At 41.2% G+C, this 27,271-nt stretch overlaps 1 protein-coding gene across 6 annotated transcripts in view; it reads left to right on the top strand.

The window, feature by feature from the left end:
* The window catches only part of TENM3 (teneurin transmembrane protein 3), a 322,908-nt gene that overhangs the window by 121,850 nt on the left and 173,787 nt on the right, over window positions 1-27,271 (top strand). Inside the window, exon 3 of one of the 6 annotated variants that reach the window (XM_074154468.1) lies at window positions 25,618-25,827. The exons of the other annotated variants lie outside the window; for them this stretch is intronic. Within the exon in view, the coding sequence (XP_074010569.1) occupies window positions 25,618-25,827 (210 nt within the window). The remainder of the gene's footprint in view (window positions 1-25,617; window positions 25,828-27,271) is intronic. 6 annotated transcript variants of the gene reach the window in all.

Below are 27,271 nucleotides of genomic sequence, written 5' to 3'. Positions count from 1 at the left end.
TCATTGATTTATGTGATTACATATATAAAATACTCATACCTTAATAGAAACTAAAACCAGTCTTTATTGAGTTAAGTTGTGAATGTGGACACCAGGCTGCAGAAATGATTGATGGTTTTCTTGCCACATGGAATAGCCTAACAGGATTTCACGAAACCTTTGTTCACACACTTAAAAATTACCAGAACATTTCCTTAAAGAACAGATAGTATAATCTTAACCTGCTGCTTCAGTATTTTCCTAAATGTTTCTTCAAAAATTAGGTCTGGAATTTAAAGGAAATTTTTTGTGTAAATAAACACTGTAGATTGCGGTTGTGTATAGACTGAAATATGTTGTTGTATTCATTTTATTGAATAGAGTTCATTCATTGCATCATAACTTGGTTAAAAAAGTGGTTTTTAACGCTTTCCAACAGAGAAACTGGAAGTAAGGTTAATTATAAAATATGATTTTTTTTATTTTTTTGGTTCTGTCTGGAAATTACCTGCCATTGTCTTGAGAAACAGTCACAGTTTTTCACCAAAAGCCTCCTGAGCCTTTTCCTATAAAGGTCCCTGCCCCTTCCACTCTTGGTACAAAGTTGCCACTGTTGCTCCCTTGCCCTCTCCTTTGCTGGAGTGAACCCTAGACCTCACCACCCATGTCACACCTCCCCTGTGATGGGACTACTCTATTTATGTTTCCGTTTGAGTCAGGAATATGGCCTTTCAGCAGATCTCCTGCTTTACCCTGCTTGGCTGTGCCTACTGGAGTGGTGGTGGAGCTTTGGTGGCAAGCTTTGCTTTACAGTGTAGCCCATGAGCCCCGTGGCCCTGGTGGGGGACCTGCGTGCCTGGTATTGCAGGGTCCTTCTCTCATCCCGTCAGCACTGGTGACAGCTGTCATTCTGGGACCAAGAATTTGAGAGGGGCACTTTAAGTTGGGTACCAGGAATTTGTGCCGTTCATCACAGAGGAGTATTCATGGTGTAGGCTGTAATCACTGTAATTAAGGACTACAGTACTATTTTCTTGTGGGTAGCACCCTCCCAGGATTTTTATCTACCCTTCCTTTTTCTCAGGCTTGTTTATCCTCAGGAGTGAAATTATTCATGGCCAACGTACTCCCTCCTGTATCACCCCAGTAATTTAGTACAACTTCTGTTCCTCGTTCCCCTTTGATTGGCCTCTCCATGTAGTCATGTCGTGCATAACACAAAGATGGATTGTATGGCATTCTCTGCTGGGGAAAATCAACACATAGAGCAGGCTCGCTGCCAAGATGCTCATAATTAAACTGTTGCTATGGACAGGATTACATCGATGTTTCTATCAATCATTTGCTGCAGTTTTGTGGCTATCGGTACTTGGATCTTTTTAGGTTTTAGTTTTTATCTTCTACTTTCCTTAGTTTTCAATTGAAGTGTTGCAGCGCATAAAGAGAGATGTATAAATAAAAATAATTATTGGAAGACATAGGAAACAAAGGGAAGTTCTATTATTCCGACTCTGTGTTTGAAGACAGTATCTCGTTGAGGTCTTTGCATTTATTCAGCTCGTAGGAATGGCCAGAGGCAATCGGTCCCATTCAGAAGCCATCATATTGTTGTGACCCAAGAGTCTGTTGCCAGGCTCCCATGATGTGGTAGCAGTTTGTACACCCGAAGTGTTACCAGTTTGCGTTAAATATTGCAAATGCAGTAGAACAGCAGGTGTAACAGAAAACCGGCAGCAAAGCTGTTAAACCTTTGATTTTTGTTGTCCCTCACCCCCTCTGAGTCATGTGCAGTAGGTTGTGAGGTGGACTAATGATGGGATGGCGCGAAGTACACTTGTGTGGTGGACCACAAGCTCGACTATGATGGCTATACTTCACCCGCCACCACATCATTGCTACTGTAACCCCCTCTTAAAATGATCTTCAGCAAGGAATTCCTTTTGGTAGCACTCAAAACGTTTGGTATTGGAGCTAACGAGCGTGCAGCACGTTAAACGTGGAGAGGTCCAGGATTGCAGCAGAAATGAGGTATTCGGGAGGGTAACAAATGATATCGAGTGCAGCCGAGATCACTGTAACGAGATAAACAGTGTGGTGTCACAAAATTGTCTCCCAGTTGACAAAGCAATCCATATTTTATAGATTGCCTTAAAAATTGAAGGATGGAGTCAATTATAGCCAATTATGATGCTACATTTACCGGAGGAGTTTTCATATCCTTTGGGGAGGAATAAGGAAATGTTCGAGTCAGTCAGAAAAAGCTTTTGCGTTTGCGTCCTTGTTTTATCTGAACGCAGTTTTTCTCCTCTTCAGGTGAAAACGGCATATGAAAGCTGGGACCTTTAGGAAAAAGATTTATTTAATTTTTTTTGTTCTTTTTGTGTGTGTGTGTGTGCTGAGTATAAAATTGTGGTAGATGATATGGCAAATAGAACAAGAAACTCGAACATCAGCTCCCCTCAGTTACGTTTGGGTTTACTCCAAAGGAATTGTAAACGCAGCCTGGTGAGGGCAAAGCCTGCTTAGACAATGCGTATTGACATCTTTAATTTGACTCGTTTCTTTCCCAAAAAGGAGCCTTCGTGTCACTGAAGAGATACTGCATCTTTCCAAATGGAGTCTGTTAAGGTAAAAATAAAGGAGTGAGAGCAGGGACCGGTTTGCTGTGACCCACAGTTGCTTTTTGGCGAATAGATGTAAAATGGGATACAAAAGCAGTGTGTTGAAGATGAACAGCCAGCCAGCCATATTCTTAGGAGATCTGGTGATAGTCTGGGGGGTTGAGAGACGAGCATTCCTTCAATGGCGTAGTACTCTTTAATTTAGATTATCTCCCTCCTCCCATTCAGATTCTCGGGAAGTTGCGCGTCCTGTCTGGCTCATGCGGTAGGACTGACTGAGAAGCAGTTTCCCTTCCCTAGCAAAGCATGCTGGTGGTAATTAATTAAAGAGTCGGATATATAAATAAAGGTGTATTCAGTGATGAAAGCCGACGGTAAACAAGTTGTTTGAGTGATGTTTCAAAGTGTTATCCCCCTTCTGCATTCAGGATTTCATTTCACGGGCTCGCTTCAGAGGGTGACCTAGTACATGTGCCAATGACAAAAGCTACTTGTAACAATTCAGATCATGCTTTCTGCTTTATGAAATGGGATTGTAAAAATCCTCTCAAAAATGACATCTGAAATAGCATTAAAACACAATTTCCCTTTGATAAGGCTTTAAGGCACTCATATGAAAAGTGACACTGCTTGGAGTGGCTCTGTGTCAGCATTATGCAATGTGTTGCACATAAGTGACATTAATCCATTAAGGGTGTGAGGGTCACTTATTTTTCTCATGAAGTCATTAAATACCTTTATTGATTTCTGTTCAATCAGTTGCATTCTGCTGGCATACAGCGATCTCTAGACATGCTAATAGTGCTGTTTCTAATAATGTTTATAGAGCATAGTTTTAAAGACAGATATTACATTCAAAATAAATTATCATGCCTAAGTGAAACACAAAGGAGCTTAGGGAAGCAATAATATTCCGCTGTTTGCAAATTACCTGAACCTGCTTTATTGCAAAAGATGATTTTGTGACACAGATGTTCTAAAATCAATAATTAGCCCTCTTCAGTACATTCATTGCTTTTTCTAAATGTACAAAATTCATTTATATGTTTGGACTGCCTCTGCTACGTGATGATAAAGCATCTTTTAAAAATCGAATGCAAACCTGGAAACCCCGTCGTAGCCAATAGAAAATTTGTAAGACTAGTTTTTATGCCGAAGACTGTTTAAACCTTGGATCATAACAAATGCTCTACGTTGAACTGGCTGGTACTTACTATATTACTAGATTATTTTGTCATTCGAAGCAGCGTTGTGTGTATGAAGTGCTACTGGGTCAAATACCAATAAGAGAGTACGTTTCTTCTTCATTTCTTCATGATGAACAGATCTTGTAGGAGGAAGTACATAAGACTCAATTAAACGTAACGGGTGCGTTTTAGCTCTGGGAGAATGGATGGGGGGAAAAAAGTCCTATTCTGCCCTGCCTGCTTTGATGCCAACTTAATGACTTTATCTTGACAGCTCGCCTGGGCTTGTTTCCTTACCTAACAGATAACTCCAATTGTATTTTCTATTTTTCCTACTTAGAAGGAAATGAGGCTTCAGATGAGTTTAAAATCTGATGGCAGAGTTGCGATAGTCCTGTTAATTTCTGCAATAATCTGATACTGGAGTTTACCTCACCTCTTCTAAGCTCCCTTGCCTTTGGAGGCAAACGGCTGATGGGAGTAGATTGCCAGCTTTGCCCTGGGCATGGCAAAAGCAGACCAGTGCATTTATCTCCGCAGCTAAAAACCTGAAGTTTTTCATTTCCAAGCAGCGAATCGCATCCTGCTGAGGAATCACTGTTTGTTTTGTGGGTTTCTTCTCTGGGACCCTTAAGGGGCTGTGACAGGTCTTGTCGAATGGCGTTGGCCGTCCCCGTCTCAGACACCAGACGATGCCAAGTAGTGGCAAGTTTATTGCATCGTCTCCGGAGAAGCTGCTCTTCGCTCAGCGTTTTCTTCGTGGGCCGCCTGCCTGATTTCATTGAAGGAAACCTGAGCAAGGCTGTGTTATTAATGAATTATGACAAGCCTTTTGCCTGTCAGGCGGAGAGGTTCCTGCTATCTCCTTTTAAGACAAAAACTTAATGGAAGATGCTCGGCTGGGCCAGCTCTGATGATACTCCTTAAGTGCTCATCCCAGGCTGATGCGAATACGCAGAGAGCCGTGAAGCTGCGAGTGGCAGCGTTTAATACCGTCTCCCTCATAATGCCTGAATAATTTTCCGGAGAGCGATCGCCGCGGCTGCTGTGAACGTGGTTATTTGTTTATTTTTCACCTCGGTCCCGGCGGATTGCTGACCTGGCTAATCTGCCGCTCGTGCAGGGCTGGCGGCAGGGGTCGGGGAAGGGAGGGGGACACAGCGACGTTTCCCTGCTCACAGTGACAACCCTCTCCTCAGCGTGACGGGATCGGCAGCCGGAGCCCGAGCCAGGCTCCCAAAGTCCAGGGAATTACGTGGGCTGTGGCTGCCTGGAGCTGGGGGATGCTGGCGAAGGCTGGGAAGGAGGCGATGAGGGAACCGGCTTCTGGTTTTCTTAATGGCTGTTTGTGAGCGGGAAGGAGATGGCATGGGCTGTCGGGGTGAGTTATGGAGCGCGTTTTGCGATCTCCCTGCGGTCGGGCGGCTCATTATGTTAAACAGTGGAGCTTTTAAAGCGCCGTAGCTCTCCTTTTATGTGCCTTGGCCTTCATTTGCTGAAATGCTTCGAGTTCACGGCGCTCAAGTCATTTTGGAAACGGGATGTAATTACAAAGGTTTCTTATGCTTACCAACAGCTTTTTTGAACCAGTGTAATTATCATTACTTGTGGATACTGTAAATTGAATATCCCCTCCCTAATTACATTAAACTCAAGGGTTGGCTGCTTAAACAGCCAAATAAGAAAAGTTCACCCTTTACTATAAATAGCAAAATTGTTCTTTTAGTTCTGCTGACCTTTAAAGCAAAGTGCTTTCCACGCTGTCGTCAGGTGTACATTATAAAGATAGCTTGTAATTAGATCTGTAATGAGGAGCTCGGTTAGAATGGCTTTCTGAAAAACTTCATTTATTCAGCGTTTTCTAACTGCGTGACGGAATTAAAGTTTCAGGGTGCGTCAGGACTTTTAAAGGGGCCGCTGCCGTTTTGCACTTTGCCTGCTCTGCCCCGGTGATTTGTAGCTGCCCGGCGCTGGAAGGCAGCTCTGTAGCTGCATCGACTTCGCCCTGCCCTTTGAAACCAACACCGGGTCAAAGGAAGGATTTATCTAGCCACGGGTCCAAGGGTTTCTGTGATTAATTAATGTTTTTTCTCTCACTTCATGAGACAGATAATGACTTAATTTGTAGCGAACAGCAGAATAAAGAGAGGGACGAGGTGGTCGCCTGATTTTTGTTCGGTTTTGGCCAGTTAACAAAAGTAACCGTAGTCGTGCTGAACCGTAAGTCGTCTCGCGTGATGGAAGGATGCCGAGCTGTAGTTAGTGAGTTGATGTGCAGCCTTGGGTACAGTCTGCTGCCTGTCACAGCGTCACCAGTTCCGTGCGTTGCTTTAAGAACACTGAAGGCATTTCTCTGAGCAGTTCGATTGACTTCCACTTACTGGCAGGGACTGAAATTTTTAGTGCATTGCTACCAGCTAATATTTACTTTGCTTTCTTCATTCTACTTTAATTAAAATCATGCCTCGTATTCCCTGTAGAAGCTTTTTTGTTAGTCGGGACTACTTATTTTCCCAGAGCGCTTTCTGCTGGGTGTCCTTCGTGACCTGTCATAAAAACGTGCTTGGACGGGACAAATTGAAAAGTGTGCCTTTGAAAAATAAAGAAACTCAGTTACAGTTCAGTGGTACAGAATTACAGCTATAGGATAAGAATAGAAAAAAAAAATCCTTATTGCATAATGGAATACTATAACATTTGAATTGAAATTGAATTGATTTTTTTTAATGAAATGTGAGGCTAAAACAAAGGCAAAAAATAATATGCAACTTGGTCTGTTTTAGAAGATGTGTTATTAGCCCATCTGCGTTCTCCTGTAGCAGCTCTTAGCTAACAGTTTAAACTAATGGAATACTCTGCATAGTTTTATTTCTTGTTGAAAACATTTATGTTCATATTTGATACAGTTATGAGTTTAAAATTAAAGAATAATTATTCATCACAATTCTGGTTTTTCTTCCAACATATTTCCTACCGTTCTGTATTTATTCTATTACAAGATAGGCAAATCTCCTGTATAGATTGTTTATAGATCATGGTGGTGGTGTATTTCTCTTAGATGCATATGTGGACATTTGTGAGGTGAATAGGCAGTATTTTATGCAAGTAAGCAGAGAGTACACTATGCATAGCCAGTGTTGATAGACGGATCCTCTGTCTGATATTTAACAATCCAAATGAAAACCAGAACAGTCTCATGGCTTATGCAATTAGACAGAGATATGAGTAGTATCAGTCCATTAGCAGACAGGCAAATCCTTTCTCCTGAAAGCGAGTAGATGATGTTTTAGTAGAGATGCGCAGAGATTAGCTGGAAGTCTGAAGGCCTAGACTTAATTTAGTTGTTCCCTGTTACAGAACCTCAGTGGGTAAAAACATTGTGTGTTGTTCAGGCACCGAAGAGTCTGATTCTGGCGTCACCTGGAACAGGCTGGCTGATAGGAAAGAAAATGAGGAAAAGAGAGCAGTGAGAAAGGCAAGACTTTAAAGAATTTTAGATTCATTTGTTTCTACTTACCCTTTTGCGGGCACTTGTCCTTACCCTTAAGGCTTAAAATCTTTAGTCGCTTCAAAATGGCACAGCAAAGTGATTTTTAGCTGGCTGTATACGGTTAGAGTGAAGGCAAATCTTCAAACTGGTCTCTTCCCAGCTGTTTCAAATACTAGTAAAGCTTGTGCATTTAGCAATAGCTAAGCTTGTGATACACAGTAATGCTTTTTAATAGAGCTCATTGATTGGATGTGTGTAATTTGTCAACCTCTTTTTTTGAATGGTTTATCAGCAAGTATCTAGAAGGGGCTGTGTCCTTGGATTTTTTTAAATGGTCTCGGAGAAAACTCTTATAAAACTGAGATGCAGACAATGTTAAAACTGCTGTCTTGGTCCCCTAATTATAGGTCACTCTTCTGCATTAAGCTTCTTTCTGTTTTGCTCCTACCTTTGTGGAAGTAAACACAAAATACTCCGCGCTGAGCATGTCCCCTGAACTCCTCCCAGCTGGAAGCAGGGGCAGTGTATGAACTGGGTGGCATTACAAAGTGCCATAATTGTGGTCTCTGTTTTGTTTCCCGTTCAGTTCCTAACAATACCTAATATTTGGGCTGCTTTCTTTTGGCAGCTGAGCGCTGAGCTGACATTTTGATGGCACTATTTATTGTAACCCCAAGGTCTCGCTCCTGAGCGGTAATGTTCATCTCCGAGCCCATCACTGTACATGTGAAGTTAAGGTTATATTTTCCCATGTGCATCACTCTACACTTATCCACACTGAATTTAATTTGCCATTTCATTGTCTAGTCACTCCATTTCATAAGGTCCTGTGATTTTTTCACCACTTGCCCTCATCCCTACTGCCCTGAATAAGTCTGTATCATCCGCAAACTTGGTCAGTTCAGTGCTCAGCTGCCTTTCCAGGTGAGTTACTGGTATGGAAAGAGGAGCGGGTCTCAGTGCGGATCCCTGTGGTACTCCACTGGGTAGGGTAGGCTTCCTCTGCTAGGCATTTATCATTGACTATTTACCACTAATTTCTGGTTATGTCTTTTCATCAGTTATGTTGCCGTGCAGGGACCTCTTTTGCCATGGGTGCTTAGTTTCTTTTAAACCCTTTAGTGAAGTAGTTACTCAAAGCCTTTCAGAAATCCACGTAGGCTGCGTTGACTGGTTTCACGTGTTTGAGCTATTCAAAGAATCGGGTTAATTTTGTAAGGCAGGCCTTCATTTTATGAAAACTGAAATTTGACTCTTCTCAAACACATGCCCACTTGGTCTATTTGTTATTATAGTCTCTATTAACTTAACTGGCATATAGACATCAGGCTTGCAGATAGCTGTTCCCCGGAGCTTTTCTGGAACCTGTATTAGAAGTTGGCAGCACATTAGCCACATCGGAGACCTCGAGTAGCAGGGCACTGGGGAGAGGGATGACACATCGTCATTAGTAATTCAGCTCTTCTGCTTTTGAATTTTCACTCTCGCATGAATGCTGTCTGGTGCCAGCCATTTGTTACTTCATACAGAAAAAGGAGTGGGTTTTTTTTTTCCTACACGCTTCTCTCTTCTAGCACAACAGAATTCCTTGTACTCACCAACATAATAATAGTCCCAAATTAAAATCAGATCAGTTGTTAAAAAGGGGGTTAAAAATGTATGACTCTTGCTTCCACTATTATTTGCAAGTTTTAGTAATATACTGTTCTGTTTTGTTTGATTTTGTATATTTTCATTTCCCTTGCTGGTGTTTGAGAGAGTAATGCAAATGGCTGAAGAAAAGGCATGATTTCATTTACAGAGAATGAGACTTTAAAAATCCTGAAAATATACAGAGCGGTTATTTCAATTCTATAAATCTGAGATGTTATTTGAAACCGTGGTACTTTAGAAAAAGTCAGATGGAAGCAGTATTTTTAATCTGACAGTTTCCTTTTAATAAAGACCCATATGGCCTCCATCAGTAATTATCAATCTTAAATTACATTAGTCAAATTTTAACTCGTGGGTAATAAACGTGCACCAGCACAATGCCTGGTTTCCGAGTGAAGCTTTTGGGATGTTTCAGTTTTGGGGAATATGCTTTTGGCATTCCTCGTTACACAGCTCTTGTTCAAAACTGAGCAAAACTACGAGTTTTATTAAAAAGAAATGACTGAAGGAGAAGTTTGGGGTCACGATCTGCCATTTCTTTGGACCAAGCTGTGTCACTGTTTGCATTATATATTCAGATTTTAGGGATTCAGAACCTGTTTTTAGTCACACCGGGCTCAAATTTTGAATCCATCAGGTTTTTTGAGCTCTTTTAACTCCCTGAAGTGGGGTTCCCACCCCATGAGGCAGAAGAATGTTGCGGGTGAAATGCTTGACAGCGGGTCCTTTTGCTGCTCGAAAGCAAAAAGCAACGAGGCTCCTCAGGTGTCTGCAGAAGAGTCGCCACGATTTCACTGCAAAAGCTCAGCTGAAGAAAGCTCCCTCCCACGCCGGGTGGAGGCAGAGCAAAAGATTGTCTGTTCTCGTGGTTTTTATCTTAAGGAAATGGGCTTTTTTGGTCCTTTATGGGGTCCCACATGATGTAAAAACTGGCAGCTCTGATCCTCCGACTTTGCTTTGCTCTGTGTTTCACGTCCTGTCAGCCCTCAGTGGGAGAGAGATGACTGATTCTCTTTTTCCTCTGCCATGGGCACTCAGGGGCACGAGGTGTGATTCATCACAGACACGCCGCTCGGTCTGATACTCCATCGTCCTCGTATCGGAGGCGTGAGAAAAGAATAACGTCTTAACTGGAATTAAAAATTTTTTTCCAGTTATGCTTAAAGACTTTGCTGATTATAAGAAGAAAGAATTTCTGTATCGATAAGCTTTCAGCTTGTCAAGCTGAAGATAGGAAAGGTGGAGAGAGAGAAAAACAGGGCAAAAATGGCCAGGTAATGAGGTAAAATGAATTACAAATAATACATGGAACTAGCATGATGTGCATTTAGCTTGAGTGGTTTGGCAGGCAAAGATTAAATGAAAATTTACCTATAGTACTGAGTACTGCTTATGTAGTGGTTTTGATAGTGATTTCGTTCCCGTTCTTTCATCTTTTTCAATTACTGTGGACAGACCAGGAAATTGAAATACCCTCATAATTCTTCACCAACACAGGGGAATACAGTGTAAGAGAACGGCCGAGTTCTATTCCAGCCCCACTTTTTTGATGATAAATACACACACTTTACAGAATTGCAGGCTTCAGGAAGGCTTCTCCACGCCCCTCCCCACCATATTCATAGTTTGTAGAGGAATCTTCTGGATTTTGCCTTGGCAGAGTTTCTTGGGAACATCAGAAACAGGGCAAGGAACAAGTTGGATATCAGTGCTCCAGTTTGCTTGGACATTGTCAAGATCCTGCTGTCAGATTTGGTATTGAGGAAGTAAATCCCTCGTAGGTCTGAATGGCACAAAATCTTTGAGGGCTTTTGTCTTGGGTTGTGCTTTCCATGAGGATCACCTGCTAGGATTAAATACTCACATTACACCCATCTTAAATCCAGTTCATTACGGGGACCTTGAGCATTGGTCTCCTGAGGACTGGATTGCTCACATCTACATAATAGTTCTTTGAAAACTGTAGGAGAGAAACTGTTTAATGAGGATTTTGAAAGTTTGTTTTACACATAAAATAAATATGAAAGACGAATCACAAGCTGCTTTTTTTAAAGGAAAAAAATAGAAAAAAGGCAAAGTGGGACTTTGGGTAAGGATGATAAGAGACATTATGTAGAAGATGTTCCGATCTTTGGGAACTTTTTGAAGACATGCCAGGGACAGAGCTGAGGTTTGGGCTTGTGTGTGGCCAGCAGGTCATGACAGCGGAGTTAAATGTCACGTTGCCTTCTTAGTACGTGGCATCTCCAATGTAAGACCATATACATCTAGACATGGGCATTTTCACATGTGCCTGGAGTGCCACTAAGACAGCTATGTTGAACTTGAGATTTGGTATCAGGCATGGTATTTTCTGGCCACAAATCAGCCATTTGTGCTTCCTTTTTAAGTCTATAATGGCAATGATTATAACAATAATAATGGAGCGTTGTGGGTGGAAGGTGCTGTAGGGTGTAAGAGACCTCAAGGTAAACAATGAAGCTTGGTTTATCTCCAGACCTTCTTTGGAGAGAGCAGCTAACAGAATGCATAGATAAACTGGGAATGGCCATACAATCATTTCAGTGGTTGACTTTAAATCCAGATATTTTGTGTAGGGAATTCGTTACGAGTGTTCTTCCAGCTCCTCTCTGTAGGTCAGGGATGCACAGCTCCCAGCCTACGTACCAGATTTGCAGCCCGGCGGTTCAGTCAGTCCATCATCTGCTGCCTTTCGAGGTCTGGCTGAAATCTTTTGGTGTTTGCTTGGCCTTTTATTCTCAAGCTCCCACTTTTTTGAGGCAGAGCAGGCCAGCACCATTTCTGCTCCAGAAAGGGCTTTGGTGAGGAGGCTAACCCCGGCCAAGCTGTGGGAATTATTCTTCAGTCGCGGACTGCTCCCAGCCGCCCCCTTCCCTGGCAGCGAGGGAGCGGGCAGGGACCCAGCTGGGCACAAACCCAGGGGTAACGTGCCTGCAGCAGAGTCAGTGTGTGCCAGTTTAGTAAATCCAGCTTTTCTGGGTAGCGTTACGCCTTCCGCTCCGGCTGTGCACTTGCAGTCCAGCTGATTTTTCCAGGCTTGGAGTATTTGGCTGGTTCTTCCCAGCTCCTGCCGTGGCGTGGAGTTGAGCCCCACTGCGGCAGCTGGCACGGTTTGATGGGTTTGCTGCCCAATGTACCATCATTTCACCAGCAGCACTGAGAATAATTTCCAGACTTCACTGGTGTAGGCACTGACTCCTTAAAACATAGACTGGGAGAACAACTAGCAGATTCCTCCTTTTTGCGTGTTTATTTTAGGTCTTAATAGACTTAAGTATTTCAGGACTCTGTAGTAAAATAAATGCCTGAGGGAGCCTAAAATGTTCACACATAACTAGGGCTGGCAGGAGAACAAGAATTCAGTGTCATGAAAAATTTAGCAGGCTTGGCGTTCGTCTTGATGAGGAACTAAACACAGTTCTTCAGAGATTTTAATGAAAAATAGAGGGGGAGAACAAGTTGCTGTGCTGTGAGCCGAGGGCTCGTTGGCCGGGGCACTCACCTGGAAGGTGGGAGACTGGCCTTAAATCCTCTGGCCTGAATCGTGGAGAGCATCCAAGTGTCTCGTCTCTGGTTGGGCGCTGTCTCTGTCCATTTGTGTCTCTTACGTTGACCCAAAGTTGGGGTAACCATCTGAGCTGCCTCTCCGGTAGCAGGTGGGAATAAAGGTAGTTCTGAGTCTCTTCTCGTATTGAAGAGTCTGCAGTTCCTTTTGGTGAACGGTTGGGGGATTCTCCGTAAAGCAGTGCCCAACTGTGTCCACTTAGCCCAATTTTGAAACACATCCGAGTTTGCTTTCATCAAAAGAAACAATGGCATTACCAATATTAGCTGTGTATTTATGTTATTCCATGTACACATTACAAAATGCTGTAAATAATTTCTAAGTGTATTTTAGTATGCAAGTGGTTTACATTAAATGGCATAGATATTTAAGTAGTGCTGCATTCAACACTCCCACATCTTCTTGTCTTGATAAATTATTTTTTAGTGGAAGTTCCCTTCTTTTTTCTGCAATAAATTAGTTAATTTGTAACAGAAGAAGCATCTGAAACTTTTTCATTGCGGTGTGAGGAAAAATAAAAAAGGTGTCCATTAATGAGAAGGGTATATGGAAATAAAAGGGGAAGGAGGGGTAAGGTGGAAGAAAGTAGAGAGGCGGAGGTTTCCTTGGCTGTAAAAGGGAAGATTGGGACATCAGGAAGCCTTGTCTCTAGGAGGTCGTAGATGCCGTGATGTAGGTGGCACTGCCTTGCCTTTATTATATATGTGTTGTGCAATTCTCAGAGGTAGGTTGCCTGCCGGCTTTGCAGCGTTCAATTCATAACCTTTGCAGGGGATAGGAGGCATCCAAGATAAAAATACAGTATTCTGCAAGCAAAAAGGAGAGGGAACATGCGTTTCTGCCCCCAAACTGGGATCCTGGCAGGAGATGCCTGAAGCAAGAAGATAATTTGGTGCACTCTGTCCAGCAACTTTACATTCAACTAGCATGGGAGCTGCTCCTTCAAAGCCTGATTTACAGAAAACTAGAGGGGCTTTTTGGTTTTCTTTATGGATAACATCAATGAAGACTAATCTGAGCTGGGGGTGGGAGGGGAAGAGCTGGATGCATTTTAATCCAATAGATTCCATGAAAACAGACTGTAACCATAAAACCGTCAAATAAAGCAGTTGTGTTGTATATTATTGTTTTTAATGAATTGTTTTCTGCTTTTTCTGCTAATCAGGCATTTTCATAAATGTATTTTCCTTCCAAATGGATATGTTGTTGTTCCCATGGAGCAGCTGCGGTAACATATTGTACTTGCATGTTAGGATCTTTTTCTTTCAAATGGAATGATGTATGAGTCATTTATGCCTAAAACATAGTAAAACTTATTATACCATCATTTATACCACATCTTCTGAAATAAACAGATCCAAAGAGACGCTTGCAGTGAAAGTTGGATTCCTGAGAGTTTCCACGGGCTGATGCATCATTTTTATTCAAAAGAAATGTCTGCACAGTTCTTAATATTGCTGCCTGCTCATCTCAGCACACGTAATCTGAAGAGCAGTGTGACAGAGGGGTTTGTATAAACTGCATTGATTAACATCCTCCTCTGTTTGACAGGATCTGACTTTGAAGCATCCTGTGATTTGTTTTCTACTTGGGGATGTAAAAATTCTGACCAAGAATTTCCTTTAAGGGCTGTAACTGCTTCAGAAACCATGTAATGAATGATTATTTGGACTACTAGAATACCTCAAAGATAAATAACGAATACAAACAGCACAAAGAAAAGAAAGCATCGCAGAGAACTGAGTGAGAGAGCTAAGACTAGGCCTTTGTCTTTATCTCTTCGTGTAGATACCACAGCATTTCGAGTGTGGGAGGCTAAATCAAGTACCATGTAGTAACAGCAACCACATCAGAAAACTGCATGCGTGTTAGGCATAAACATGGCAAAGTACAAAAGGAACGAAATGTGGGTAAACCCGGTTTCAATTCTGTGTTTCTCTTTTTCTCTGCGCTTATAAATTGCATTTTATATGGTCTGATCCTTTCAGAATGAATACGTTTTAGCTTGTAAGTGTTCCTGCGTAATCTTTTCCTTACATAGTGCTGCATTATCAAGCATCATATAAAATTAGTTACTTTGTGCTGATATGAATGTGGACAAAGTCGAGCCATTAGTTGGCTTTTTCAGGGGCTGCTCTCATAATCGGTTGCATTACTTCTTTTTATAAAAGGAGCATTGTGTGAATACAAATGTAATCTTGCCAAGAACCTGTTAAAAATTGTCTTTTTCAGAGGGGGGAAAAAGCAGTCAAATAAGAAATTTGTTCGTATCTTTTTGTTATCAGATAAGTGCTTTGGTAGATGTTTCGGCAGTCGAGATTTCTGACGGTTGATGTGAGGGAGTGGGTTATCTTGGAAGGCGCGTGCAATAACGTATATGAGGAATTTTAGTTTTACCAGGCAGGGCTTCCAGACCGATGCCTTTAAATGCTTTCTGTGTAGTAATTGGCTTTTATCTGGCAGGTCTTACAGGTACTGAGAGGTGCATCTTGAAAGTATAATGCTTCAACATTAATAATTTTTCAGGAACTCGGAGGCTGGTAGAGCTTCTGCTGGCGATCCTGCCTTTGAGATGAAGTTGTGTCGGAGTTTGCAGAGCGCTCAGACTTTCCTTTCATCTCTTCTCAAAGGGATGGATAATCCTCTGTCTGCAGGCAGATTTGGATGGCCCAGTTGGCATCTCCCTTCTCCTTGGACAGAGGCCCAAGGATTCTGGAAGCAGCTCGGTAAAGAGGGCTTGTTACCCTTGGCTCCAGTCAGGCGTAAACAAGTATTTTCTCTGCTTTGGAATTTTCCTTATATGTATTTTGGCCCAATCTTTTGGGCCTTTTCTATTTTCACTGAGATAAAACCTCTTAGAAGTAACCCGTGTGGTTTATTTTACTTTGGTTTTTACTATTCTGAAGTGGTCAAATTGGCAAAGAAAGAAAGATTATGTTATTACTGCTGGATTTTATAGTTAACTTTTCGTGAAACTTTATTAGAACCCCCTTTTGTTCATTAGCTCATAACTTTATGAAAATCACTTTTGGACTGAAATTTTCCATGTTTAGTCTGAGGCCAGAGGGATTTTGTTACCTCCATTCAGCGTTTTCTGACCTACCTAAGCTAATGTGACAGGTTTGTATATTTTTTTTAAGAAATGTTAAGTCTGTGCTCTTCTGAACTTGAATGGATAAGTAAGCGTATTTGAAATTTACGGTTTTAAATTCTACATATAGCTAGAGCACAATAAACTCCTGCCAAGTATAAACACAGATAAAATGTTACAAAATTAAAAGCTATCAAATAGAGAGTTTATATAACTGGTCAAAATATGTTCCATTTTAGATGGCAATAATTTCTTACAGTGGAAGAGAGTGACTAAAAATCTGCTTTATAAATTTTCTCACCAGTTAAAAAATTACTGTTTATATATTCAGGCCAAAATAAGGGACTTTGTCGTCCCTTTGTTGGTGTGGGCTTTTTTGTTTAATGCTGGATTTCCAGAGATGCCTAAATAAAGAGTCCGGCTTTCTCTGAGTTCTCAGAGACGGTTTTTTATTGTTCTCCGTTTTCTAAATCATCCCTCAACGAGACGAGGCTTTGTCGAAAATCTGGCCCTAAAATGCCACCTCCGGCCCACTTCAGCACGGCTGCCTCGGAGGCTTCGGTACGAGCCGACTTTGGTGATCATGTGGCGGGTTTTCATTTAAGCTTTCCAGCTTCCTGCCTGTGGTGCTCTATTTGTTTCTAAGGTAGAAACATTTTCTCCACATGGGCAAAGCTGATAAGTTCTGTTCCAGCAGAGAAATAAATTACATACTAGATGTAATGAGACATCAATGTCCAGTAAATGTCCCGTTGCTTGCGAGAGTGGTACTGCGTGAGACAACAGTCGATAATTTTCTGGTAATTCTCTAATTCCTCCCCTCCCCAAAATTCCTTTGTTAAGGAGTTACATTTAATATAGCGGGGGAAAAAAAAGCCCCAACGAGGAACAAAACTTGAAAGTGAAGCAGGAAGGGAAGAGCTTTTGAAAATGGAGCAACGAAGAGCTGACAAAAAATACCTCCTCAGTCGCTTTACCCTCAGGCATACAAACCCTGGGAAGTTCAAGACTTCTCTGGCTGGAGAAGTTTGACGCTTTGTAGCAGGACTGCTTTCTCCTTTCTCGGCGCTAAACTTACGCTTCTGGTAAGGCATCGCGTGGTTCCTTAGTTTTTATGAGCAGCTTTATTGGTTTAGTTTATTTTATTGGGAAAACACAGGGTGCAGCAGCACGACGTTTTCTTTTTCCCCGTGGCTGCCTGGCAGCGGGGCTGGTCCTTACAGGGCCATGCCAGGAGGCACTGGAGCTCACGGCAGAATGCATCCTACCAGTGCTTTGACTACTTTTCTAATGTAGGGCCCGGTAGAAGTAAGAAACCCAAATTTAGCTAATTAGTATTTATTTTGATTCCTCTTTCGATTACTTCTTACTGGCGTGGGAGGATTGAGGGTGGGAAATTACCTGATTCTGAAAACCGGATGGTTTGTGACACATTCTTAGAAGATTTACTTTCTCTTTAACAAGCCTCTCCCCCACTCCCTTCCAAAAAAAACCCAACCCCAAACCCCAAGTCCTCTGGTGCTCTTCAGGATGCATTTCCATCCTATTACAACAAGACTTTTCCTGTTGTCGTCCCTCCCCCCCCCCGCCCCCCCCGCCTAATTTAGCCCAAAGCAACACTGAAAGTATGGTATGTAGGCTACCGCAGAGTCATGCTGGAAGAATGACAAACCAGATGTGACATGGCTCAATCCATTTCACCTCTAATAATAAAAAGTCATGGATAGGAAGAATAAAGAAGTATTTTTTTCAAAGGTTACATTTTTAGGCGATTACTCTTTATGAATTGCCATCCGAAAGAATATCAGCATCCAGAAAAAAAATTACAGTCTTTTACAAAGGTCAGGATTGAGAGTGGAAACTTGGTAAACTTTTCAGCCCCATCACTGAGTGAATACAAGATGGAGAGACTGAGAGACACTCTCCTCCCTGCACCAATTATGGTATGTGCCAGCAGCTCCGTTTGTGATGCTCGGTTCCATTTCTGAAAATGAAAAAAAAAAAAAAAAAAAACCAAAACATGGGTGGGTTTTTTTTTCCCGGTTTTTCTTTGTGTCTGTAGGTGGGTTTGTTGTTTGGGGATTTTCAACATGAAAATCCTGGGAGATTTTTGAGAAGAGTTGGGTTCTGCCCACAGCACTGTGTGATGCTGACTTCGGTTTGGTGAATTGGGTGACGGGGAGGGACTCTTTGCTGGGGTGTGGAGTGAGGGGGAATGGTTTTAAACTGAAAGAGGGGAGATTTAGATCAGGTATTAGTAAGAAATTCTTTGCTGTGAGGGTGGTGAGACCCTGGCCCAGGTTGCCCAGAGAAGCTGTGGCTGCCCCATCCCTGGAGGGGTTCAATGCCAGCCCCTACATTCAAAATGGGGCTTTGAGCAACCTGGTCCGGTAGAAGGTGTCTCTGCCCAGGGCAGGGGGTTGGAACTGGGTGATCCTTAAGGTCCCTTCCAGCCCGAACCGTTCTATGATTCTGTGATTCCCAGCAGATCCTCTAAATGGAGAGGTGACATTTTTGTGTGAGAACTTTTACGTCTCAAGTGGAGAGATGAGTTAATCAAAACGTTTTGCAATCTGGTGTTGATTTCATCAGCTTGCTTCTGTCCAAACTCTCCCACCCCCCCCCAAAAAAAAAATAATTAGGCATCTTTTTTCTGAAAATATGGAGACCTATCACTTAAAACGATTTTCTTAGCGGAATGAGGGTTTTCACACTTGTGGAAATAGCTCTCTGTTTTCCTTCCAACATTTTGTGTGCCCACTTGTAATTAATATTGGGGGAAATAAAGTGGAAAGTTCAGTTGAGTTGAGCAGAATAGATCCTAAAAATAAAACCTGGATGCAAGAGATGCTTGAGTTTTTAGTTCAGCTCATGAACTTTCTGCCTGGCTGAGTGGACCTTTGCTCTGCGCCTGGCTCTTGTATTATAAGGTAATTCCTTTTGAAAATAATAATAATAAAAAATGAAATGGCAGTGAGAGCAATGCACTTCGGTTAGGATAGTCTGTCAGTTAAGGCTCAGATTCTGCAATTTCTTTACAGACAAAACTCCCATTTCAGGCGAAGATGAGCACTGCCTGAACTCGGGATTGAAGAAGGAGCTGCTGTGATCATGCAGTCTGACCCCTGTAAGAACAGGGCACTCCTTTTCATTTAGCAATCTGCTGAGCAGCAGCTGTTAAATTTCTGAAACCACCAAAATGCCTCAAAATACAAAGTGTTTGCTTCAGAAATGAGCGTCAGTTCTAATGCATAACCATTTTTCTTAAGAAATCTTTCTCTTTTTTCAGAAGACAATTACAAGCTTTATATTACAGATTGTGATTATTATCCTACACTTCCAAGAAAAAGAAGAGAAAAAAAACAAAACCAATTTACAATATTTTAGGCCAGCATTTCTCTCGCTTTCTAATGGATTACTTTTGTTTTCAAATCAATGTCCTCTGATTGTAGTCCTGCAAAGTTTCAGCTTGCACAGTTTACAGAAGCAGTTGCAACTTGGTGAGTTAAAGTACATCTCAAGATAATGCACTTGGTTTGTTTAGAAGTAGTAACTTTTCAAGGAAATCTAGGAAAGGTGGATCTTGTATTTAAGATTTGCGTGTGAGGTGTAGTCATAGTTCATCAGCCCTCGGAGGGATTTGAGAGTTGGAAAATCCACTTCCCAGTTCAGGGGTAAAAGGGTCATTATCTGTTATATGTACAAACAAAGCAAAACCAATCAAATGGAAAACGCACAGTAGATCAGAAACACCATTTTTTATGCATTTATTTTTAAAAGAATTCTTGTCGTGTAGTTCTTTTCACTGGAGTGTTTTTCACTATAGATGGATTTATACAGTCTTATTTTATATTTTAGACAGTCTTATCTTACATCTTATTTATATCTTACACATATATGTGTATATGTATATATGTGACAGACCATCTAGGCATGTATTTTCTTGGGGAGATCTTCACAGGAGCTACAGTGGTTGACTCTGGTGTAAGTAGATAAAAAGAACTGGGTTGGTTATAAATACTCGTTCTTTGTGTGCTATGCCACACCACTTTTCAGTAGTTCTATTTGCATGTAGAGTTTTAATTAAGAGATAACTGTCACTGCAGGTTGACTGCAGAAGGCTGCAGCATCCAGCAGAGAGATAAATGCCAATGCCAAGTAATACAGGTTGGAGAGCATACGGGGAGTCCATAATAAAAAAATGGGGTTACAATTAAAACTCACTATATTAATAACTTGCTGTGTTATACGCAGAGGTCCAAAATCCGGTTGCTTAGGGTTGTACATACCAGGCGTGGGGTTATCTGGGGGGCTTTGTGGGGTCAATCTACATGTCACACGTTGGAAATCGAAACTTGGATGCGATGGGTGAACTCGTTAGGGGGATGTAGGTGCCCTATTTAAGCGGAGCGTGTTACAGCTTTCAACGCGCTGGGAAGTCCTAGAACAGATTGCGGAGATTCATCTCAGCTTGATTCAGAAGGGCTCCAAGTGTCCTTCTGCCTGTTGGAAAGTGTTTGGCTTTCTAATTAATTTAGCCAGAAGACACGTTATTGCTGACCTTCACAAACCACTGCTTGTCTGATCCCGGTTTTAAAAGATCCCATTATCTGTTTTATTAAAAAGAAAAAGGCACCCTGTCTTTTCCTGTTGTGAGGAGCGAAGTACAAAATGGATATATATAGCTACTGTTAGTGAGCCATTACATTTATAACATATTTTTCCACAGTATGTGGTATGTTTTGGGGTTTGGATGGCATAATAGTGCCATTTAAAATAACGTGAAATCTTCATTTCCCTGAAGTCACCAGCAAAAATCCTATTAATTTAAGTAAAGAAAGGAGATACCTACCTTGCAATCTGTACTTTAATAGCATTTTCGTACTGACATTGAAGTCGGTAAGTACTCTTTTACCACTAACTTCAAAATAAGACTTTCCCCCTCTGTCTTTGAGGTGCAGATAGAGGATTATTTTTTTTCCCTTCAGTCTCGGTGACAGGGGCTGCCAAGGCTGTGAGAGGAGAAAAACGCACCGCTCTGCCGTAGCTAAACAGCCGCACCAGAGCTGGCTCCCCTTGCATTGCCTTAAGCTGCTGTCAGAAGTTGTGCGTAAGAGTTAGGGGTAGGATTTCCACATCCTGACGGAGAGGGAAATAATGGCCCTTCACGTTTTTATGGTGAAATCACTTTTGCAAAGTACAGAACTTGCGGTACAAAGTGAATTGGTGATGCCAGGTGTTGAGAACTAATCTAGATATTTGAACAAAAGTTGAGCGCTAAAGAAATTCCCGAAGCAACAAAGGACTTTTCCTGAACTAAAACGTGATCTTAAGAATGTGCAGGTTTATCATTACAGAAGAAAATAAACAAGGTGGTGGGTTTTTTTTCTTGTTGGTAGCATATTGCCAGCAAAATGTCTGAATCTGTTTGAGGAGTTTTGTATTTTAGGGCCCTGCAGAGACTTTCTGGGTCATCTGTTCCAGCCTGCCCACCCTGCAACAGCAGCAGATCATTGCTCCTGCTTCTCTTCCATCCTACTTTCCTCCTAAATGCCATGTTCCAAAAGTGTCCGATACTATTTTCTCTAAAATACATCTGGTGAAGATGCTGCGTGTAGTTCATCTGCGCACCCATCGGTGTTGAAGCAAAGTGCTTCCCAGGCATGTGATGACAGATAAAAGATGAAAGCTCTGTAGCTGTTGGATTCGTTCTTCATAATACGAATATTCGTTCTTCATAATACGGCATAAATAAGCTTAAGTGCTGCCAATGGCTGTCGTTTAAGGGAAGGGCTGTAGGCTGTAGGGGATGGTGAGCTGTGGGCTGTGGCCGGGTGGAAGCGTCCCTGAGGCTGTGGGGCTGAGGGCGCAGCTCTGCCCCACACTGCACGCCATCTTGCTTCACTGCTGGTACCCACCGGGAATTCCCAGAGGAATTGCCTTCCCTAAGCAAGCCTTATACTTACTTAAGCCTCAATATACTTCATATAGAAAGTCCCAGGCATCCCTATGCCTCCCATTATCACCAGTCCATTGATGGTAGTCTTCCCCATCATTAATTCGCTTTTTATGGGTTGCATTTATCATAGTTGTCCCTTTCAGCTATTCCATATGTGACATCAGCTCCGCTTCCAACTTTTATTTTATACTGTCTTTTAGATGAGCGCTGATCTTTGCACAGAAGAGTACAATTGTTTTAACGTAATTACCTTGTCCGTATGTATTTAACGTATCCATTATTAGCTCAGGTGTATTTCTTCGTTAATGTCCTTCTTACAGCCAATTTTCTTTGAGTTTTACTTTCTTTGGGGACTCATATCCTTAGCAAATTTTTTCGCATCTTCGCATACGGCTGTATTGAGTCTATTCCTGCTAGAGTTTGCCTATATTTGATGCAAATTTTTTTGCATTTTCACGTGAGATAATTTTTTCAGAAGCATGTAAAGATAATTCAAAGTCATGTATTTTTCATTATGGAAATGCCAACAAATTAAAGTGTGTTTATCCTTGTAACTAACCTAAAAGATGAGACTGACGTACTCTTAAGTCCAGTATACTTTCTCATGAAAAATGGCTTGCTATCTTACATTAAAGTTACATAGTAAAAAGAAGAACATTTGTTTTTTTAAAGTACAGGCAAGAAAGTCAAAAAAGAACAACATAAATTTTTGCTAGGTGGATACCAGAAGAAGCAGAACAGGGGGAAAAAAAATCAGTATTTGTATTTTTGTGGTTTTCCTTGGAACGAAATACTCTTTGCGTCATGGTGTGCCGCCAAGCTGTATTGAAAAAGTGTTACAATCAGTATAACTGGCTTTTGTCATACTTAATGATTTTTGTGATTTATAAACGTGTTTGTTAAGATTTCAATAAGAGATATTACCAAGTATTTTTAAATGCTTTTCATTCCAGAATGAAAGGGTCCAGAGAGGGGCAACGGAGCTGGTGAGGGGTCTGGAGCACAAGTCTTGTGAGGAGCGGCTGAGGGAGCTGGGGGTGTTCAGCCTGGAGAAAAGGAGGCTGAGGGGAGACCCTATTGCTCTCTAAAACTCCCTGAAAGGAGGGTGTAGCTGTGGGGGGGAGGTGTCAGTCTCTTCTCCCAAGTCACAGGCGATAGGACAAGAGGAAATGGCCTCAAGTTGCACCAGGGGAGGTTCAGATTGGATATTAGGAAAAATTTCTTCACAGAAAGGGTTGTCAAGCCTTGGAATGGGCTGCCCATGGAAATGGTTGATGCATCATCCCTGGAGGTATTTGAAAGATGGGTAGACATAGTGCCTAGTGACATGTTTTAGTGATGGATTTTATCAGAGTTAGGTTGATGGTTGGACTAGATGATCTTAAAGGTCCCTTCCAACTTAGGCAATTCTATGATTCCATGTTAAAAAAAAAAAAAAAAAAAATTGGAGAGGAATATGCACATCATTTACAATGTGTTAAGTATTTTTTTTTTTCTTAACATGTAACTTAATCTATAAATGGCAGTATAGATAGCTATCTGTCTTTTCACTTGGAATCAAAGAGGGACTCGCTGCAGAAATCTGTCAGCACTGGATGAAGTTGTACAGAAATCCGTGTCCCAGCTGGTTGGCCCTGGGTTTTCGTGAAGAACTGGCTTGTGTTATAACCGTCTCCCTTTTCTCTGCAGACCATGTAACTTGGTGACGAGAAAGACCTGCCTGCCAGAATTAGGTTTATTTATAAAAATCAAATCACCACGGTTGCGTGGCCCACACCTGACACGCGGGGGTTTCTGCACCCAGGAACTGGGTAACTGGAGCACCCGAGGGATGCTCTCTCCGGGGAGCTGCTCATCACTGTAGCGTGGTGTCAACGAGCCATGTAGCAATGAGACAATTAATAAATTTGGGGAAATGAGGGAATTTACAAAATAATTAAGGGACCTTGGACATGACACATTTTCAGGGAAGGGGATATTTTGTATGCTTACGGTTTGTGTAATCAAGGCTTTGTTGTGTGTGGAAGTTAATGAGTGTAAATTGAGAGGGAGAGAGGCAGCGCACTGAGAACAGGGTTGTGCATCAGCTCCGTAGGTATTACGGGGATGCTGATTTGCTCCAGACAGTATACATCTGGAACACATTACTGTAGCTCTCCTCTCTGGGCAGAGAAGTCCAAAGCAAGTAAAGGAGACTTGTTCCAAGCCAAAAAAAAAAAAAAAAAATTAAAATCATAGAGCGAATTCGTACTTGAAAAAAAAACACTGTTAACTACTATTGGAATTATTCAAAAAATGAAATATAATGGCTATCTCAATCAGTTTGGGTACGTCATAAATAACACATTAAATATCCCATCAAGAAATAAGCCCAAATCCAGGTTACTGAACCAAGCAGTGGGAAAAATCAAGGTGCAGCAAGAAAATATGGTGGCACTTTGTCTTGAACTTTGTCTTGAAAATGTGCCTGCTCCCTACTTCCACATTCCCAAGTTGAGCCCTGTAAAATGGCATTCCCCCATCCTTGTTATTTCCCTGGCTGTAAACCTTGGGTTTCACACAGGAGTCACTTCAGTAAGTGCTCACTTTCCTTCCAGAACCAAACTTGGGTCTTAAAATTGATAATTATATATATTGTGCTGTTCTCTACAGGAAGAGGTGAATGACACGTAAAAGAATTAAGGCAAGAGTTTGTGGTGAGACTGTTACGGGTTTCTTTCCAGGGAAACCAATTGGTCGGGGCTTAGCAACATATTGTAGAGATCTTTAAGATACTATGGGATGGGATGGGATAAACTGAAAATGAAAAAAAAAAAAACCAATAATTTAAAAATCAGCATGATTCTAGCAGTGTACTAGGGAGGTGGTGGGCAGGTAATTCAGGTTATTGGTGCCAATATGATTTATTGTATTAAACTTAAATATAACATTGAGAGATGCTGCACCTCTCCAGCATAACTGTACTACTGAGTACCATAAAACCAAATCATTACATGATGGGAAAAACCCTCTTTTCCTTTAATTTAAATTTGCATTCATAGTTATGAATGGTATCCGTTCAGGTTAATCTATTTTATTTTATTTTTTTAAACATAAAGTAGGTAATAAAGCCACTTCATTTTCTGGTATAATTCCCCACCTACAGGCAACATAATACTTTATTCAAAAGTAGTGCAGGAGTTGTATTCTCACAGAGTGGGATCTCTGCTGACTAAATACTATAAAGAACCAATATATTCACAGGGTAAATGAGCTAACTCGTTCTCTGCTGCTTATTGGCTTTAATTATTGTTTCGTTGAAGGACTAAATGCATCATTGTGATATCCTAAAGCTTTATTTAAATCTGTCTTTCTCCATCATGCCCTTATGATACTTTCAAGATGTAGAAATGGGATGTAGTCATTGTGTATCCATGTTCTAAAAGAACTTGTGCAGATGGACTCGTTTGACAGGTGCAACATTTTAATATGTTTTGAATAGTGTGTGTATCTGAGAAACACTGCTAAAAACTTAACTTCCTGCCAGAATAACTCATATGGTAAGAATTTAGGGCTATGAGTTTCCCCTGTATGTGTGAGCTTGAAAAGTATTCCCGTTTCTTTGCCTATCTGAATGATTTTTTTCCATAAGTAGACTTTAGACGGGAGTGTCCCACTGAAATAAGCAGCCCTGTCTTTGGCTGTATATTTTAGTATTTTTATTCTGCTTAAAGGCTTGAAAAATAGAAAACACTGTATTTTCCAAATGGTTGTGCAACAAATATTTCACTTCAGTTGGCACTTGCTGCTCTGTCATTCTGTGTTGCAGAGACATTGGAATTCCAGGAAAGCGATAGACACCATTCATTGAAATAGCAAGTCGTGGCATTGGGTTATGTTTTCTAAAGCACTTAAACCAGTTTATTACATGCAATTGTCATATTTTCTTTGTCCATCTCTTTTTAGTATTTGAAGTAGACTACTAGCCTTTGGGTGATTCAAAAAAGGAATGATTTGTTGTTGATATGATATCTTGACCCATATTTTAAATTTTTTTTATTTTTTTTCATAGGTCCTCCCATGCCATCCTCCTCATCTAGTCCATCAGTTACTGAACATTTACACTCCCCTCCTCCATCACCCAATCTCCATGACAACCAGAGGTGGTTATTAAGTACTAATGCCAGCCAGCCAGTTCAGGACTCTGATACAGATGAGGACTATACTGCCAGCTCATACCTAGTACAGACGGGTACTCTTTCAGTGTCTGTCCCAGGTCATGGTAAGAAGAGGACACTTTGTCCATAGTTTGAATACCTTTTTATTTTCCATCCTCTTACAAAATTGCCTGGTTAGAATTAAAGAGAACAAAATGACTTTGTATTTTAAACTGATTTGCCTTTAAATGTCGCAAATGATGTTTCTACTTTACTGTAGGATAAGCAAGAGTAGAAAGTAATTTCTAATATATAAAAGCTCATTTAAGTTATTTTAAAATGCAATACTTCTATGAAGAAATAGTTATTAACATTTTATTATGCAGTGTACTTTGTAGCAAGTGACTAGCCTTTAGCTGTACTTTTTAAAGGGTAGGCTGAAGTTGGTTAAACTGTCATGTTGTTTAACTTCAGAATAATGTAAAAGTCATCTTTTAGTACCGTAGCAAGTTCAGCAGGTTCCAGTCATTCCTTTAGTCTCCCTGGGGTAGGAGAATGGGATTTGTACGTTATTGGTTCGGGCACTCTGCCTTGAGAGAAGTGATCTAGAGGAAGAGCTCTGTGGTGAGAGAAGGCAACGGTGGCTCCTGAGATGTAGTTTCCATATTCCTCATCCTCCCAACCAGTAGGAGTAGCCAACAGGAGTGACATGTACTTGAAACACTAGTGCCCACTTATATATCATACCATAAGAAACCACATTTTTACTTTTTTTTTTTTTAACATAAAAAAAAAGTAGCCACAGGGTTCCATTTCTGTTGTATGATTTAACAGATGTTTTTGGGGTAGGCAGACTGGAAAAAGAATTTGTTAATTCACAGGCCTTCCCCAGTAGATCAGCAAAGCTTGGAACAAGCTTCTTCATTTTCTGACCATTTCTGCCTTTTGTAAAGAGCTCTCCTACAGATGAACCACTAGAGGGGGTTTGGAGAAGTATTTTCCTACAGATTGCACAGCAGTTGGTTGGGCAGAATTATTTTGCAGAGCAAAACCACTAGATTTGAGCTTCTCACCCTGGCTTTGAGTGCAACTTCAGTGTGGTGTCCAAAAAGCCAGTCTGCTAAGAGCAGTTGTGTATGTGACTTTGATCTTTTTTTTGCCTTTTTTTTTTTTTTTTTGCCATGTTAGGGGCTTGAATTAAGATGTTTAAAATTGACAATGATAACTTTAGTTTACCATGTTCAACTTACTCAATTTTTGATCTGTGAAGAACTCCAAAAAAATGGTAATACGTTGTCATAATCAGGGTATTTTACGAAGACGTCTCCTTTCCTGTATGTCCAGGAATAGGAAATCTGTTAGAAAATGAATGCATTATCCAAAAAGGTAGCCTGGTTTAGCTCAATAAGTCAATACATTTAGATTACTGTATCCACCAGCCCTTCCTCTACAAATGAAAAATGCAAAAGCAAGAGAAAACTGATAAGAATTTTGAATAGTTGGGATGAACCCTTATATGTCCTAGCTCCTTAGAAAGGTAATAATTGTTCATCGTTCCTCTAGGTTTTA

Source organism: Numenius arquata, chromosome 10, assembly GCF_964106895.1.
Source record: "Numenius arquata chromosome 10, bNumArq3.hap1.1, whole genome shotgun sequence".
Lineage (NCBI taxonomy): Eukaryota > Metazoa > Chordata > Aves > Charadriiformes > Scolopacidae > Numenius > Numenius arquata.
Note: the sequence above shows the minus strand (reverse complement) of the source record. Positions and strands in the feature narration are given on the sequence as shown.